Source organism: Leptodactylus fuscus, chromosome 2 (assembly GCF_031893055.1).
Source record: "Leptodactylus fuscus isolate aLepFus1 chromosome 2, aLepFus1.hap2, whole genome shotgun sequence".
Classification (NCBI taxonomy): Eukaryota; Metazoa; Chordata; class Amphibia; order Anura; family Leptodactylidae; genus Leptodactylus; species Leptodactylus fuscus.
In genome coordinates, this window is record NC_134266.1 from 236274551 (window position 1) to 236293728 (window position 19178).

Sequence of the window (19178 nt, forward strand, 5' to 3'; positions counted from 1 at the left end):
AGATAATGACTTTTGGGTTTTCCTTGGCTGTAAGCCAAAATCATCAACATTAACTGAAAGAACACTAGAAAAAATTCACTCTGTTTGTAATGACTCAATATAATACATGGGTTTCACTTTTACGATTGAATTACTAAAAAATAAAAAAAACTAACTTTTTGAAGATATTCTAATTTATTGAGATGCACATAGAAATTCTTGCTACTGTATATGGAAAACTTCTGTTACAGCTTTCATATACCCATGAGGTACCCTCCTGTATACCAATGCAGTAGTGTGCTTAGTTACCTCCTTATGTCTCATTCACACAAATATGCAAACCCATAATATTTAACAGTAACTCACTCCTGGTTTTTGCTTAGACGCACTGATGCAAAATACTGACCAAAAACTAACTGTGTGAAAGTGACTTTACACAATGAATATAATTAATAATACAATACCGTATTTTCCGGACTATAAGGCGCACATAAAATCCTACGATTTCCTCAGAAATCGAAAGTGCGCCTTATAGTCCGGTGCGCCTTATATATGGATGGAAGCGGCGGCACGCGAGGAGTTAAGCGGCGGCCGCCGGCAAAGTTAACTTCTTACAATTGAAGTTAGAGATGAGCGAATACTATTCGAATAGCATGCTCCCATTGCAATGTATGGAAGCGTGCCATTGAAATGAATAGAAACGGCTGGCACGCGGGGGGTTAAGCAGCCGCCGGCAAAGTCTGCGTGCCGCTGCTTTCAATCACATATAAGGCGCACCGGACAGTGCTGCGCCTTATAGTCCGATGCGCCTTATACATGAACCTAGACAGGACTATAAGGCGCTCATGGGTAATGCGACTTATAGTCCAGTGCGCCTTATAGTCCGCAAAATACAGTAATCGGATCTGTCTCAAGGCAGTGGAAAAAAAGAAATTCTGGTGTAATTAACATCTGTGGGAAAATCTCCTGAATGATTTATTGAGGAAGTTGCAATAAGTCAGCAATTACAGGAAGAATCTATGGCCATCAGAGATCCAGTCCATTTTCCAGATGGCAATGTGAATGGCTGTAATTGTTATATCTTTTATGTCCAATAAATAGTAAAAGCCTTCTAGATAATAACACCATTACATCCAAGTAGAAGGCAGATGTGTAATGTCTCTCTAGCTTCAAAAAATCCCAGCGATACCAAATTAGGGACTCAAAAATAGACGTTTTCTTTAAGGTTGGCAGCCCAGTGAACATCACCAGGCATGGAAGTACCTTGTAACTAAAGGTAGTACAAAAATACGCAAGACTTGAATGTCAATAACAAATGGGCAATGTCTTGTCTTCAAATATCAACGTCTCTCTAGCTGTGTTTTTGCCTCTTCCAGAAACGTTTGACATCTGAATGGCCTGCTGGGGTAACCACCATCACACGTCTCGCTGGGTTCTCAAACACGAGCACTCCCAGATCGCGGGCATAATTTCTCAATAATTCAAAGTCTACCTGTGAGAGGAACTGGTTGTATAGGACACCTAGAAGACAAAAAAAAGGAATGTAATGCTCCAATAAAAATAAAAAAAACAAGAGACTAATATGCTAATGTAAGTAAAATACACAAATGCTAAAGGTCATGACATGAAAATGCAGTTTTCCCACGTCATGTTGCAGTTTTCCCCCAGTCAATGGGCAAACCAGATCAAAGCATCAGCCATTAGGGCACAATGAAATTTTAAAAGACCACAATATGTCCTGATATCTTATTCACAGAAGTGTAAAGTTCTGTTCACACTTGTGCTTCAAGTCTTCCTAATGTAGATCCATTAAAAATGATGGAAAGGTCATCAAAGCCTATATAAATCAATGTTTGTTCCTCGCTGCTTGATTACATTCTAGGAAGAATCCATCACAACGCCATTGCTTTCGTTATAAATGGAAGCCAAGATACCGATGTGAACAGAACCAAACATCTAATGGCTGGCCTTATCTACTAATGTGGCATAATAGTAACATGTACCAAAAGGGTTAATGTATTTAAGACTTTACTGGATTCTAGTATAGTATATACCATAGTATATCATCTACTAGAAAAATATGAAGCGTACCCCTTAGTGGACCTATCATGTAATTGTGAGCAGTAAAGCTTGAGAAGGTAACAATGCAGTTTCTATGTTAGGGAGCCTTCACACGATGTAACACTGCGCTCATTCTGATCGTAAAAAGACGTTCAGAGTGAGCGTGTAAAAAGCAGCTCCCATTGACTTGAATGGGAGCCGGCATACGTGCGCTCCCCATTGAAATCAATGGGAGGCTTTTTTCTCTATGCTTTCAATGTGATACGCTCGTAATACATTGAAAGCATAGGGAAAAAGCCTCCCATTAATTTCAATGGGGAGCGCACGTATGCCGGCTCCCATTCAAGTCAATGGGAGCTGCTTTTTACGCGCTCATTCTGAACGTCTTTTTACGATCAGAATGAGCGCAGTGTTACATCGTGTGAAGGCTCCCTAACATTGAGATAAACCCACACAGCCATCTAAATGAAATATACATCTATGTACAAGGCTGGCAAATATATGTTTGCAAACTTGTGCAAGGTTATTGCCTGCCATTGTAGAAGATTTTCAGTGCAAAAGTCATTTATGATTTGGGAATTTTTCTCAGTAGCAACTTTTTATATCAGCAGGAGCATAAAAGGAGTATTCCCAGTAACATAATGCCATATTTCTATTTGTAGACAATTAAAAGTTAAAAATCTCGTAGAGTAATATAGATTTCTTCTAACCGTCTCAATGAGCACAGTCTGTTGTCTTGATTGGTTGTTGATGGATACGGCAAGGAATGCAGGAATTTTCTATATTTTGAAACCCAGCCATGGTTTCCTTATTGTGACCGGGTTATCTTCTCATACATGTAGTGTCCCTGCCTGATAACCTGCCTACAATAAGGAAATCATGGCTGAGCTTCTGACATGTCCAAAACGATAGGAAATTTCCTGCTTCCATTGGAAAAAAAAAAATAAAAAAAAGATTGTTACTAGAGATGAGCGAGTAGTATTTGATCGAATACCTCCCCTGCATAGTTATTGGTGTAATCGGTCCAATACCACGCGGTAAACACAGTAACAATTCGATGCTCCTCCCACCTTCCCTGGCGCTTTTTTACACCAATACCTATGCAGTATTCGATTGATCGCTCATCTCTAATTGTTACCATTAATTTTCAATAATTTATATTCGCAAAAAATTGAAAAATGTTTGACTTTAATTTGTCTACCAATACAGTTATTTTTTGAGAGAATACCCCTTTGAGCCCGAGAACATGTTGGACACTTCTTTCACATTATTAGTATAACATTAGAAAAAAAGTCCTCACCTTCAGAAAAACGTAGACGATCTTTCTCCAGTTCCCAAAGACGAATCTGGTCAGTGATGGTTGGGGGAAGAACTGGATTCTGTAAAAAATGCATGTAGTATATAAACTGTGCCATCAATGTTATGGACAGATATGGCGGCATTTATTTATTTTTATTATTGCATTGTACATATTTTGGTCTAAAAAATGTTTTTTTTAATCATTAGTTTTCCTCAAATTGTTTTATGCAGACTGCTCAATTCCATTCAGTGAAATCTTTTAGAGAGGAGGTGTTAGATCTTGGCCTGTAGCCCTCATCTATGTTCTCCTGAGGGTTCATAAACCCGCATTTAAGTTGAATTTGTATCAATCTGATAAGAATAAGAATGAACCCTCAGAAGAAGAAGAAAGAAAAGAGCTACAGACTAAGCCGTCACACAGTTTCCCTGGCAAAGCGTTCCCTGCATGTATGTAATATATAGAGTACATACCGTATATACTCGAGTATAAGACGACCCGAATATAAGCCGAGGCCCCTAATTTTATCACAAAAAAATGGGAGAACTTATTGACTTGAGTATAACCCGAGGGGGGGGGAAATGCAGCAGCTGCTGGAACATTTCAAAAATTAAAATGGTCAGGGTTTTTGGGTTCAGTAGTTGCTGGGGAAGGGGAGGGGGTGTTTTGGTTGTCTGTCTGCCCCTTCCCTGAGCTTGAGGACTGGGTTTTTTTCCCCACTTGGTATTCAGCGCGGCTGAATATAGGGTATCTGCAGTGCTCCTATTAACCCCCTCCCGACGGAACAGGAGCAGTGCAGATCCCCTATATTCAGTAGACCAGGCACTTTCAGACACAGAGATACCTAATGTGTTTGTGTTTCACAGTAATTTTCTACTTTTGTACGTATACGAGGGAAAGGAGTGATTTACAACTTTAATTTTTTTTAAAGCTTCTTTTTTCCTCCACTATTTTATGGGAGATTCTATACATTGATATTGCGGCTGGTCATAGACCCCCCCCCCCCTCCTAAAAAAAATAATAATAATTTATTTTTTTTTGCGGACTCGAGTATAAGCCGAGGGGGGCTTTTTCAGCACAAAAACTGTGCTGAAAAATTCGGCTTATACTCGAGTATATACGGTACTTCAAAAGCAAGCACCAAAATGAGTACAATGCATTATCTACAAAAATGTACCTAAAGAGGTTTTAAGCCTCCATTACCATTAAATGGGTCATCCAGTACCAGTGATGATTCTCCCAATGCACTGAGCAGCCTATATATAGTATATGCAGTGCTCATGTGACCGCTCTATACAGATTTTCTTTACCTCTTGTGATGTTCCGCTCTCCTCGGTTAGAATTAGTATAGAAGGACTACATCACTGCTGGGAGGGGGCTAGAGCACTAGAGTGGGACAAAAGCAGGAACTTCTGGTAATTGTATCAAGGTCCAGGAGGTGCTGCAGCCAGAAGATTGGGATGTAGACAATTTCTGCAAGCACCAGGAGGGTCACAGGGTGACAATTTTATATTTTGTATGCAGGCAACTTTCTGAGAATAAAACTAGCCCAGGGAACAGTTTGATTTAGAACAGGTTTGGAGCCCAGAAAATTCCTTTAATTCCATACTAGACTTTTTTTTTTATTTAAAAAAAATAGGGAGAGGGTGTCAGCTGACTTTTACATCTTACCTGCTGTAACATTACTGGATGGGCTCTGGTACGAAGAAAATGGATGATCTAGGGATATGGAAACAAATAGGTAAACTTTGTACAGAGGTGTTGCTGCTGATTTCTTAATACTCCATATTAAAATAAATTTCAACAATCAGTGTTTTCATTCATAAAAAGCTTTTCTATCTTCATTTATTATTAGGGTTGTGTTCTACTCTGAATGTATGTTGTAGAGTCAGCACATTCTGCTCTAATACGTAATATACAAGAACAAATCCGCAACAGGAAGCTGCAGGCCCCTCTATTTGTAACATACATTTAGAATAAAATAGTTAATCTATTCACTTGCAACATGATTGGTAAACCATATGGATTATTACCTGCTCAGCAGTAATGCCATTCCCAATAGCTTGTTGAACACTTTCTCTGGTGACCTGTGCCACTACCAGGTTGGGAAATCGATATAGCATTTCAGAGAAGAGAGCGATGAGGGCTATCTGCAGTTCTGAATCTGAGAATATATGATGCATTAGGTTAACAGGAGAGAACACCACCATTGGGCAGAGCGGACAAATATTATACCCAAATTCAACCACTGCAAAAATGCATGATCATAATAAGTTGGCCTTAAACAGGGTCCGTCACTATATCTAGCGTCTCTTATTTTCTTACCACGCTGTGAGCCTGCTAGTGCACAGAATCTAGAACATTTATCTTTTTTCTCTAGCCCCTTCTTGGTTTTTTTTTAATGTAGATTGTGAGCCCCATATAGGGATCACAATGTACTTTTTTTTTTCCTGTCAGTATGTCTTTCTATAATGGGAGAAATTACATGCAAACACGGGGAGAACATACAAACTCCTTGCAGATGTTGTTCCTGGCGGGATCCGCACCCAGGACTCCATCACTGCAAGTTTGCAGTGCTAACCACTATGTTGCCCCCCCTAGCCCTTTCTGTTCTGACAGATCCTCTTTAAATTATTGGACTCACATCCATCTCTTTGCAAAGACTAGCTTCTTGAGTTACTAACCTGTGTATGCATATATCCTGTAGTTGGTCTCCACCACAATAAATCCTTGCTTATGGCTGTCAAGAGAAGACCCAGAGACTCCAGAAGCCAGATTAATCGCCAAACGAGTCGGATAATAGCGACGTGACTTTCTCTGAAGATAATATAAGAAATGCCTCCTCAGTTAGTAAACAATAGAAGATTATAAAGAAAGAAAAAAAAAAACTTTTGCAAACATTTTACTTCCACGATTACTGGACACATGGGTGAAGGTCTGACGGAGAATCAGAGACTGGTATAGGAATATAATATCAGTGCAACAGAACTACTAACCTTTCTCTGAAATACTAGTCCGAATTCTCGTAAGTGCTGCAGAAACGTCAGTAGTGAGTCACTCATGCCCTCCACTGAGTAGTCCTTATGAGTATAAAGCAAGAATCAGCTACATACTTATACATGCAAGATTTCCTTCTCTTAGCAAAAACATCAGGAAATGTTTTGTTTTCATGAGAATTTACCTTCCCAAGTGTAGAGAAGCTTAACTGGAACATAAAGGAAAGTATCTCCACCAGATTCATTCCTCGAGACTGTGTAATAGAGAAATATATAAGTGATAGAAGTCAGAAGGTAAAAGGCTCTTGCTGATTGATAGGAGTCCGACCACTGAGACCCCCACCATCAATGGATGCAGACAGGTCTCTGCTCCATTCATTTCATTGGGAGAACAGAAGATAGCTGAGTATATGTCTATATAGAATGCTACAGTGGGTAAGCATGTGATGCATGTATTTAGAAAGCTCCATAGATTCTGGTGCAGCTGAATTCCCCCTCTAGCCACACCGAGCAATCAGTGCAGTTAGTTTTGGTTCCTGATATGATAATCAGACTTTCTGCTGCCAAGTGGGTGGTCTCAGGCAAGAACAGACAAGGGGTGTAAATTTGAGGAGGACAGTGTCAAAAATCTCAATCACACCCTCATGTCTGCTCTGAGCGAAGACTAGTGACGCTGGGTTCACACTAGCGTTCGGGTCTCTGTTATCAGGTTTCCGTCTTCTGCATGCAGAAGACGGAAACCTATCATGCCGAGTCCGGCCGTAAGTGCTGGTGAGCGTTTTATGCTCTCAGCGGCAAATCCGTTTTTTTTAAACCGGAGACAGACTACTGCATGTCCGACTCTGTGTCCAGTTAAAAAAAACTGGTTTCGCTGCGGAGCGCATAAAACGCTCACCGCCGCTCACGGCCTGACACCTTTCAAACCCATTCAAATGAATGGGTTTGAAAGATGCCAGCAGGTTTCCGTCTCCTGCCCTGTTTTGTGCAGGAAAAGGAAACCTGCAGAATGGAGTCCCGGGCGCACATGTGAATGATCCTTTACCGGACAATAGAGAACCTAAATAATATATCAGATACCAAAACTAATTGCCAGAATTAGCAGAGAAACAACCATTACAGGAGGCCAAGAAATAAAGATGTTGGAGGTGGTAAGAGTCCACGTGGCTCAGCCATGCATTCATTTGTATAGGGGTATTGAGAGAAATAAAAGTCAGGTAACAGGTATTGAAAGTATATGGTCAACTTAAGACTTACACCAAACACTACAGAAAAGCTGCATTTATTGTTTCAAGTTTTACTTTTTTTTAAAGCTTTAGGAAGGATTCAAATGGAGTAAGAAAAACTGGAAGCCAGTATAGTCAAAACTGAAAGCTTCTACCCTTAAATATGTTAACTATTACTTTCAGGATTACAAGTAAAACACTGCCCTAGAAGTTATCCTAGTATTAGAAATTATTGCATAGAGAATCAATCATTTTGTTGAAAAATCAGGGCGGCTTCATATCTTCGCCTGAACTCCGTTATGCAAGTTTCCGTTTCCTGCCCCGAGAAACTGGGCAGGAGATGGAAACCTACAGTCAGTTTCCAAGCCCATTTATTTGAATGGGTTTGGAAAGTGTCCGTCCGTGAGCGCCGGTGAGCATTTTGTGCTCTCCGCGGCAAAACCGTTTTTTTTTTAACCGGACACAGAGTCGGACATGCAAGACTTTGTGTCCGGTTAAAAAAAAACAACCTTTTGCCGTGGTGAGCTCAAAACGCTCACCGGCGCTCACGGCCGGACACGGTCTGTTGGGTTTCCATCTTCTGTCTGCAGAAGACGGAAACCCGACAGACAGAGATCGGGCGCAGATGTGAACGAGCCGTTAGCCAAGTTGATTCCGCCCCTGTTAAAATCCTCTGCAGAGTTAAATGGATTTTCTGGCACCAAATCAATTTTTCATACTAGTGACCTATTCCCAGGAACTCTTCATCAGTATGTGGTCTGTCGGTGCTGGAAGCTGCTAAATGACAGCGGCGGTTCCGGGGAAGTGCAGTAAAGCTCCTATTAAATGAATAGGAGCTGTGCAGCACACAGTGCCTGACCCCTAGTAGCTTACAACCCTAGAAGCTGCAGCAACAGCTGATCTGTGTGGGATCTGGGTGTCAGATACCCACAGATAAGATACTAATGACCTATCACCTGAATAGGTTATTAACATGAAAAATCAGTTTGGGGCTGAAAAACCCATTACATAAAAAAATCCATATGGGTGTCCACCCCACAGCCTAGTTCCCTGTCTTTGGACACAAAAAATATTTGCTTACGTGCTAACCCTGCAGAATAGAGAGAGATAAGGGTTTATGAACAGTCCACATAATGTGTGTAGTTCACAATTCTAATACGTATAGTATTTCCCTAATGCAAATTTATAGCGTACAGCTTATAGATACACAATGTTCTGGTCATCAGACTAAAACACATGAAATTGGGTCTATACTTGCCTCTGCTGATTTAAGGTACTGAAGCATAAAATACCAGAGCTGGGATGCTGTGTCCAGAAGCAAAAACTGAAATCCAGCAGAAGAAATGCTCGGTGCTTCTCCAGCGTCACTGCAGAATTAACACAGAGCAGGAAAAGGTTAGGAGACTGAGCATTTACCAAGAATGCAGCGTTTTCAGTCTTAAGAACTGTTTGTGCGCTTACATCTGTATTTTACATAGTATGCTATGAGCTCTTATGTCTGTCCACTGCTGTGACTGTATATAGAGTGCAATGAGTTCTGAGGTAGGTCAAAAAGAAGAAAAAAAAAAAAAAAATTGTAGTACTACCTTTTCATGAGACCAGCTTGAATTAGGAGCTGTGCCAAATCCTGGCTAACAGTAGCACTAGGTGATCCGACCATAAACTGCAATATAACCTACAAATAAAATTCAGATACTAAACATTAATATCATTAACAGTGGTTATAGTTAAACATAATGCAGATTACATTGCAAAGGACGCGGCATAAAGTACACATTTTCTATGTCATTATTTGTTTTGTTTATTTCCCTATCAGTATGTCTTTGTAGAATGGGAGGAAATCCATGCAAACACGGGGAGAACATACAAACTCCTTGCAGATGTTGCTCCTGGTGGGATTGGAACCCAGGACTATAGCGCTGCAAGGCTGTAGTGCTAACCACTGAGCCACCCTCTATGTCATTATTTGTATACGATTTGGGGTTGCAATAGCTCTGAATGAATATACTGGAATTACCTGAAAATTAAAGTTCTATTGTGTTGCTAGACAGTGTCTTCCTGATCCTTTACAGCATTAATCATAAGCATTATGGCAATAAAATAACATAGGAAATACTACACTGCAATCTATCTAAACCTACTGGAATCCAATATATTCAACCCAGACTGTAGCTGTATACGGATTCTCCGAAAAAGAAAATAAAGAGATTTTGTACTATGAACAATATAGTTGGATATAAGAGCAGTATTGGTAGAAGAATTTTATTTAACGTGGCAATTCACCTCCCATCTACTCTCCGCATATTTATCCAGTGACAGGACATCCTTTCCATGTTTATCAGGACCAAGTAGACTGCCATCATCTGCCCAAGCTTTTCCTCTATAGAAGGAGAGAACATAGAGAATTATACATTTAGAAAAAACACTGTAGAGAACTTACAAACAGATATTTTTAGCATAAAATTTGGCAGACAGTTTAGTATATTAGCATACTGTTACAAACAGGATTAGCATATGTCTGCAAAAACAACACATATCAAAGAGAAATACTGGCTATTCAGCTGATCTCCATATCCTGATAGTAAGTGGTCCCTTGTCTGATTTTCTGTGTTCCTGACCATTTTGCCTTGACCTTTGACCTTGCCATTGCCTCCTGCTTCTGTACTCTGCCTATTACTGTTAATGACCTCAACTTGCCTCTAGACCTCTGCTCCTTGAACTCTTCCCCTTACTAAACTTCTCTCCCCCCTCCCCTCATAGATTGTAATCCCTCGCGGGCAGGGCCCTCTACCTCACTGTGCCAGCCGATCACTGTTAGTATGATATGTACCTGAATATTTTGTGTATTGTATGTAACCCCCAAATGTAAAGCTCCATGGAATTAATGGTGCTATATAAATAAATAATAATAATAATAATAATAATAAAACTCTCCCCTCTACAATCTATTCTGAATTCAGCGGACAGGCTCATCTATCAGTCTAGAGGCTACAGCGATGCCTCGGGTCTGTGCCAGTCGCTACATTGGTTGCCTATTCATTATAGAATAAAATATGAAGTTATCCCCCTCATCCACAAGGCTCTCCATAATGCCGCACCTCCATACATTTCCTCCCTCATCTCTGTCTACCGCCCAACCCGTGCTCTCCGCCCACTCAATGACCTAACACTTACATCCTCTATTATCAGAACCTCCCACGCTCGTATACAAGACTTCTCCCGAGCTGCACCACTTCTCTGGAATGCTCTACCCCGGTCAATCAGATTAACTCCCAATTTCTACAGCTTTAAGCGCAAACTAAAGACACATCTCTTCAAACAGGCCTATCACAATTCCTAATGTCAACCCTTCCGTACTACAATTAGAATCCCTAAATTTTAACCCTCTTCTGTCCCCGCTCCCACACTACCCCACTTGATATGGTGCCTTTTCAGCCTAACTTATCTGTTCAAGCTCCATCCACATGTTTAAGGTCACCACTAGTGACAGCTCATACAGTATTATTTGTGTAATGACAGTCATCTCTATTACAAAATTGTCTGAATACTGTATAAGCAATGCCGCCCCTGCTACCTCTTGAGTCACCCCCTCTACCTCATAGATTGTAAGCTCTTGTGAGCAGGGCCCTCAGTCCCATTGTGTGAAATGACATTCTTTGTTATGTATCTGTCTGTATCTGAACCCTACAAATTGTACAGTGCTGCGGAATATGTTGGCGCTATATAAATAAAATGTATTATTATTATTATTATTATTAATAACACTGATGTGGATGTTGCATCATAACCAGGGCATATGTCTGTCATTGAGTGCTCATATGGTTAATCACAAAATCTAGCATTGCATCTAGTTTCTACAACACGAGTTTGAGACCACCACTTTAGACAGAAATGCAAAATCATCATCATCATAAAACTATATGTACATGAACGTGTGCATTGTACATGGGAAAACGGCATAGCCAGTATATGGGCGGAAATAATAGGTCAGTGTACTAGCCGTAAAAACACAGCTAGCACACTGAGAAATCTTACATTCGCATACATGAAGTCTTATTACTGTAATAGTTGATACTATAGTACTAGAATTACTATATAAAAAAGTAAAACACAAAGATAAAGGTAATTGGTGGGAAACAAATAGTAAGAATGTGTAAAATATACATATAGTTGTCAGCCCTCTGACAGCTCAGAATGGTGCGGTGGAAACAGTGTAGTTATGAACCTCACAGCATCATATATCAATATGATGCTGTAAAGTCACTGCACAAGATCTGCAGTTAGATCAGGAAATATGGAAGACCCATGGACCACATTTTATGATCCGAATAAAGCAATGTGAAAGGGCCCTTACCAGTTCTGAATTATGTTTTGGACAATGATGGAAGGATCTTAGGTTTTCAGGGCTACTACATCCTTACATACAGCATGTTGTAATGCAACCAAAAGTTTACCACATTAATTAACTAATATTGGTATTAAAGGGGTTTTCCAGGTTTACAAATCGATGACCTATCCTTAGGACATGCCAACAATCGAAGACTGATGGGGGTTGTAGGTGTCTTTAGCTGTTTGAAGAGACTGCAGTGTCCAGGTGAGCGCTGTGATCTCTTCACTGAAAACCAAGCACAGTGCCATACATTATATAATCGGTAACGGGGCTGAACTGCTCAGGTCAAGTAATGATGAACGTGAAGTCACTTGGCCTGCTATGTGGAAACAGCACGCAGCTGTTCTGGGTATATGACCCCAGCTTAATTGAAGACCTATGCTAAGAATAGGTCATCAATTATAAAAGAAGAAAACCCCTTTAATTGCCTGGATGATAACTGGAATATTACACAGCAATAAAAGTGTACATAAGTAAAAGTATATCAGCACTCTCAATAAAAGGTGTATATTATGTCAAACAGGGCGACATTGCTGTGATCAGGCTCATAATGTGTCTACAGAATGCCTCCATCCAGATATTAGGAATTGCCTTTGCTGTTTGTCTCTAGAACTGTTTTGCCAAGATTAGAAATGAGGAAATTTTTTAAAAATTCGATTTGGCAGCTTGGCCAAACTTCTGGATACAATTCAATCCAAATTAATTTGTTGTGAATCGCCTTTAAAAAAACAGCTATTTCCTGGCTGCAGAGAGCCTGTATAGAGGTGTAGAACACTGTGCCTTGCAGTGGTTTTTAGTGATATCCCACTAAGGGACCTGAACAAGCGATGCACTCATCACTCGTTCAGCACTATAGACTGCAATACACTGGTATTGCAGTCTATAGAGGAAGTCCACCTACGCAGGCGCATGGGCTGACTTCCTCACTTTAGGGCAGGATCAACCAAGTACTGGGGGCTACTAGCAGCCCAGGGTCACTGGCCAGACCACAGGCTGCAGAAGATGCATATAGGTACCCCTCCACCTTGCCACGGGGTGCACCGAGTGAGATATGTATGACTGCGGTATCCAAGGGGTTAAAACCCCCAATTGGAGCTGAGCTCCGACCGGTAAATATGGAGCAGGACGTTAGCTGTCAGTTACAGCTAACACTAGTTCCTGATCACATGGGAGGATGCAAATGGGTTAAAGGGCTGTGATGTTTCAGGGCAGGCTGGCTAGCTGCTGATTGGCTGCACACATGGCATTGTGGGTGATCTCCACATTCCCAGAGTTCCTTGACCCATGACCTAATGTGCAGCGACCATTTTAGGAAAAAAAAAATTTGATTTGTTACCACGATGCGTGAGGAAATCCGGATTCGATGCAAATCAAATACTTCAAGAAATTCGGATCGAATTCCACTTCATCAGCTTTGATTTGCTCATCTCTAGCCAGGATGAATGAACCTTCTATGTACTTTTCTGAATAAGAGAAGTGCATTTCTTACCCGCCGAGCAAAGCAATCTTCAGATTTTCTCTGAAAATTGGATTTAGAATGAGTCCCTGTAGTCCTCCAGGAAGCTGTTGTGTGTGCCACAGACGCAGTCCAGACAGAATCTGTGTGTTCTCCTCATGTTCTCTAGTCAATTTTAAAAAAAATAAAGCAATTACAAATTCTTACAAAAATTCAAACATGAAAAATGTGAAAATAGACACAATTTTTTGGTTGACATTTCCCAATATGTTACCAAAAATAAAAAAAAACATGCAATAACAAAAATGACATACATAAAGCTCTATATATCCCTGAAAAATATACAACAATTATTTGAATAACCCAATGAAAAAATGTTAAAACTGCCAAAGCTGCACGCACAAAAAAAATTAAAATGTTTAAAGTCATGAATTAGGAAAAATGGCCCAGACATAAAGTGGATGAGAATGCACATGATATATCAGTGACTACTAATAACCCCAAACACTGGTAATACTTGTATTTAGTATGTACATTGTACAAATTGACCGTGAAATTTCCTTAAGCCGAGGCTACAGCTTTTTTTTGTTGTTGCAGATTTTGCTGCGTTTTTTTGAGCCAAAGCCAGGAATGGATTGAGCAAAGAGTAGAAGTAAAACAATTTCCTATATATTTCCCACAGCTTTTGTAGCCATTCTTTTCTTTGGCTCAAAAAACGTCAGCAAAATCTGCAAGAAAAAAAGCTGCGTTTCCGCAACGTGGGCCCTCAGCCTTAACCTTGTATCCAATAACTGAGCAGAGCTAAAAAAAAACTGGTAAATACCTCCAAGTAGAACTGGGCAATTTTTCCAGATAGGAGTTATTTCCTGAATAACATCCATAAAGGGATCTTATGGACTCTAATGCTTTTTCATAGGGAAGACTGAACTGATCTAGCAGCCTCAGGGCTAGTTCACACGTTGTTAGGTGCTTGAGGAATATGGTCAGGAAAAAAATCTGCTTCAGGGCTAGTTCACACGGTGACATGGAGGAGGATTTTGACAGCGGAATCCATGTCATAATCCTCCTCCATATAATGTTAGCCTATGTAGACTGCTAGCTTTTTTTTCTGCTAGCAGAGAAAAAGAAGCGACATGAACTGTCCTCAGGCGTTTTCCGCCTGAAGAAAGTAATAGAAGTGAATGGGAGGCGAAAACCGCGCGTTTTTTTGCAAAAAAAAAAAGTTCCAAAAAGGCTTGGCAAGGTCCAAAAAAAGCTTCCTAATTAGGAAGCTTTTTTTCTGGTGCCAAAATAAGCCACACATTATTTACGTGTGAACTAACCCTCAGGAGGTAGGAAGTGTTTTTTAGTGAGTTTTTTGACATGAGGCGTTTGTTGGAGCTTTTTTTGGAGGTGTTTTTAGTTTTTGTTTTATTCCTCCAGCACAGTGAATGGACCTTGACAAAACCGCGTCAAAAACCACATCCAAAACCGCGTTCAAAACCACGACACTGTTTTTCCTCCCTCCCATTGAGTCCCGTTGTTTCTTCAGGCGGAATCCGCCTGTAGAAAGGTCATGTCACTTCTTTTTTTCCGCTAGCGGAAAAAAAACACTAGCGGGAAAAAAAAGCTAGCGGTCTACATAGGACTCTGCTGTTTTGAGGCGGATTTTGACGCGGATTCTGCAGCAAAATCTTCCATATTTCACTACGTATGAACTAGCCCTTAGGGTACCAGAAGCTTCTATTGTGAATGGGCCTGGAAACAGTTTAATAGGACTGCAGATCTGTGTCTATTACTCAAATTGGAGCAGAGCTGCTCCTGGCAGTCAGATCAGCTGATCAATGCAGGGATCCTGTGGATAGGTCATTAGTATAAATAAGGGTATGTTCATATGGAGTTTTTTGCAGGCTGAAAAAATCTGCTTTAAGAATTAGGAATTTTTTTTGCTGTTGAGGTTATTGCCACGTGTGTGGACCTGGAAACTTCACTTTAAAAAACGCTTGTAGTTTTTGATACGCTTTTTTCAAAAAATGCATCAAAAGACCATATCGCATTTTATCCACCTCCCATTGATTTCATTGTTTTGGTTTTTTTTAAGTGGAATCTGCTTGAAGATCGGTCATTCGCTTTTTTTTCCCCTCTAGCTGAAGAAAATCTGCAAGAGGAAAAACAAAACTGCTACTGACTTCCATTTAAATGAAAGGGAGGCATTTTTTTGAGGCGGATTTTGAGACAGATTCCGCCTCAAAATCAGCCTACAAAAAACTCTCTGTGAACATACCCTAAAAATATGGTTGGGATTGAAAACCCCTTTAAGTCACACACTGCTATTTGTAAACTTTACTATAACCCAACTAAGGGGGCGTTCACACTACCGTCATTGTCCGACAGGTAGTGTCCACTGCTAGTGTCCGTTCAAAATCTCGCACGGACATTAGGAGCAGACACTAGCTGTGTCCGTGACACTTGTCATTCATTTAAATGGCGATCGGGTGCATTCTTTTGCACTCCGTGCCTGTCCTTAACTGTCCGTTTGTAAAGATGTCCGACTTCTCAAGCGGACAGAAAAACCCGAGATGTAGGTTTTATCTGTCCGCTTGAAAAGTCGGACATCTTTACAAATGGACACGGAGTGCAAAAGAACGCACCCGATCGCCATTTAAATGAATGATAAGTGTCACGGACACAGCTAGTGTCCGCTCCTAATGTCCGTGCAAGATTTTGAACGGACACTAGCAGCGGACACTACCTGTCGGACAATGACGGTAGTGTGAACGCCCCCTAATATGTAAGCTCTTCCGAGCTCTCAATATATTTTTCTTACTTGTGATTTTCCTTCTTCACCCACAAAGCAACAGCTGCTTGAGGCAGCGGCTGTTCAAGAAACAGCATGCGCATGACATAGTTCTTGGCGAGGCCTGGGAGTTCCCTGAGGTGAATGTGAAAATCAAAGAGTGAACAAATTATAATAAAACACAATTGAATGATCAATCAACAACTAATTAAGCAGCTAGCATACAAAACCATATGATAAACTGTTAAAGTGGTCCAGGGCTACTCTAATTATAGGCCCCAGTTAATCATCAGAAGGTCCCCAGCTCTCCCCACCACACGAACCACTGTATATAGCTGTAGCAAGTGACAGGGTAGCTAGGAAGGCAACAGAAGAGGTTCTTGGTTGTGCATACAATAGGTTGTGGTGGCATGTAGTTGAGGTGTGTGGACTGTGCTGGGATGTGTTTTATGCTCAATTTGCAGCCTGAGTGAAGGGGGAAGTGTAAGATTGAGTGAATGGAGTGAATTGACCCCTGACAGCCGTACCTGTGTCATGTGCTTAAATGGCCCGTATGTGACAGGGTGTTTGGTGACCATTTTTTGTAATATACTTAACTACCCTACCTAATTCCTTTTTATTATAAGGCAGACTGTAATATTTTCTTTACCAACCCTCAAACTGAGCTGTTACTAAGGAAAGTCTGTACATGACTATAATGTAAATATGAAGAGCTAAAGCACTTAATAAAGGGGGATGATCACTTCAAATGGCTGTATCTCTGGTTTTATATCACCTAGATGGTTCTGGTATCATAAGAAAGATGAGATTCCCAGTGTTCCTCACAGCTTAGCAGCATCGCTGGGTGGTAAGGAACACCCCCTTTGACAGTACAGGGCTGACAGATGAGTACAGTCAGGAGCATTCCTTACAGCCCAGCTAGACTGTCAGGAACACCCTTCTGACAGTGGGCTGACGACATTGCTGTTATAACGGCAAGGATATCTCCAGCCCTAGAGCACTGTCAACTTTCTAGCAGTATATAAAACTGCATGTGCCCGAGGACATGACAGATCCTATTTAAGGCCCTCTGTACTCTGAGATAGCCAAGTACAACGCTCGGCCAACTCTGGCACTCCCTTAAGGAATGGATGGAGCAGCAGGGCACATGCTCGGGAACCAAACACCCATACTTGGAATCAATTTAGGTCAGACCGACACCAATCATAAAGTTATCCTCTACTCTATCAGTAGGGGATAACATCTAAAGTTGGTACAAATCATTTAAAAAGGAGAAATATTCTAACTGACCTAAAAAACATCAGACATCACAGACTGTACCAAAATGAATCGCAGCTCACCTAAAAACAGCCAGACATGTAGCAGGATGATTGTATAGTCGATCAAGGACACCTGGGCTCAGTTCTTGAAGAAATTCATGCAGATTTTTGCACTTCAGTTGCACTCGCTGTAGCTTCATTCTAAGTGTACTAATGGAAAGAGAATCAAAATGTTAGGTTAAAGGTTCGTTTAAAAATAATATTCTTAATATAGGTCATTAAAGGGGTATTCCCATGTACATAATCATATCTATATTTGTAGATAATGAAAAAAGTTAAACATTTTTGCAAATATAAGTAATTAAAAATTCTGCAAAGTTTTAAAGATTTTCTCTACTATCTTAGTGGTGACGTCTGTCGTCTTGATCGGTTGCTAATGGATACAACCACAAAAGCAGGAACTTTCTATGATCTGGGACTTGTCATAAACCCAGCCATGATTTCTTTAATGTAGCTGGGTTATCAGGCAGGGACACTACATGTGTGAGAAGATATCCCGGCCACTATAAGGAAATCATGGCTGATTTTTCTGTTCTTAGAAAGGTACTGCATTCATGTTCGTATCCACTGGCAACCAATCAAGATAACAACTTGTGACCACAAGATATTTAGAGAAAATCTTTAAAACTTTGCAAAATGTTTAATGACTTATATCTGCAAAAATGTTTAACTTTTAATTATTTACAATTTAAAAAATAGTTATGGTCCTGGGAATACCCTTTTAATTAAAGATCGGCAGGGGTCCAACACCATGGCCCCTGGCTGATCAGCAGTTTGAAAAGGCTGTAGCATTCACCTGAACGTTGCAACCTTTTCAGTACTTAGGCGCCATGCTCTGCACTGAGTATGCTTCTGATGTGGAGCCGAGTTTGCAGTGGAATACACTCAGAGTGACATCCAATTGCATTCAGTTATGCATTCACATCTATGGGGGCTTCGGGTTCATTCCACTCCAATGACACAGATGAGGTCTCTCCTGCTCGGTGTCACTGGAATAGAATAAATAGGAAGCTATACTGAGTCATTTCCCATAAAACTACTGTATATATATATATATATATATATATATATATATATATATATCTCAATCTGTTCCTGTCCTCCTGATCTATAACACACTGATGCACAATGTGACGGGTTTTCAGGACCTGAATATCTGTAAAAAAAAAAAAAAAAAAAAAAACAGACAGAAACGTATCCTTTTCTTTTGTTTTAGAACAGGGATCTATGTAAATGACATCGCCATCCGCACACATCCATTTTTTTTCATCCCGGATCTGCTAAACAGATGTAAGCGTGATGTGAATGGAGCCTTAATTCTGACCTAGCAGAGCTGCCTGCATTTTGCACCACGGTATATAACACCCCCACCTCTCTGCACACTGGGGGTATATAGACATACATGTAGGATATTATAATAGACTATGGGTCGCCTGAACAACACAATGAGCAAAGATAAGATCAAACAAATTCCCTAAAGCCAGCCCCCTCGCCCCTCAGCATTAGTGCACCCCGTATATCATCCATGCGCCCCCTTACATCGACCCCCCATAACCTACACCACAGCAGGGTAGTGCCGCAGCGCCCCGAACTACAGCCAGCTTGAGTTCCTGTAGCCCACGTGACTTCTCGTGTCACGTGATCAGAAGCTCCCGGCCGCTGCCGTACGGAATAGGCTATA

General features: G+C 40.7%; 1 protein-coding gene across 1 annotated transcript; it reads right to left on the minus strand.

The window, feature by feature from the left end:
- Positions 1 to 591: 591 nt before the first annotated feature.
- Positions 592 to 19130, minus strand: GTF2H4 (general transcription factor IIH subunit 4). The gene is made up of 14 exons (XM_075265891.1): positions 19057 to 19130; positions 17519 to 17647; positions 16209 to 16313; positions 13436 to 13567; positions 9840 to 9936; positions 9143 to 9231; positions 8815 to 8923; positions 6519 to 6587; positions 6334 to 6417; positions 6022 to 6154; positions 5371 to 5501; positions 5009 to 5056; positions 3341 to 3419; positions 592 to 1500 (listed from the first exon to the last, which is right to left on the minus strand). Exons 2-14 carry the CDS (start codon positions 17635 to 17637, stop codon positions 1331 to 1333), a joined length of 1365 nt encoding a protein of 454 aa, XP_075121992.1. The 5' UTR covers positions 17638 to 17647; positions 19057 to 19130; the 3' UTR covers positions 592 to 1330.
- Between the last annotated feature and the right edge of the window lie 48 nt (positions 19131 to 19178).

Bases quoted from the DNA above. Each gene is read 5' to 3' on its own strand.
- GTF2H4 (XM_075265891.1), bottom strand. From the start codon at position 17,637: ATGAAGCTACAGCGAGTGCAACTGAAGTGCAAAAATCTGCATGAATTT. The intron at 5,057-5,370 runs GTAATAATCCAT...CCATATCCCTAG, and splicing joins ATGGCATTACTGCTGAGCAG to ATCATCCATTTTCTTCGTAC. The intron at 3,420-5,008 runs GTAAGATGTAAA...CATTTTTTACAG, and splicing joins ATCCAGTAATGTTACAGCAG to AATCCAGTTCTTCCCCCAAC.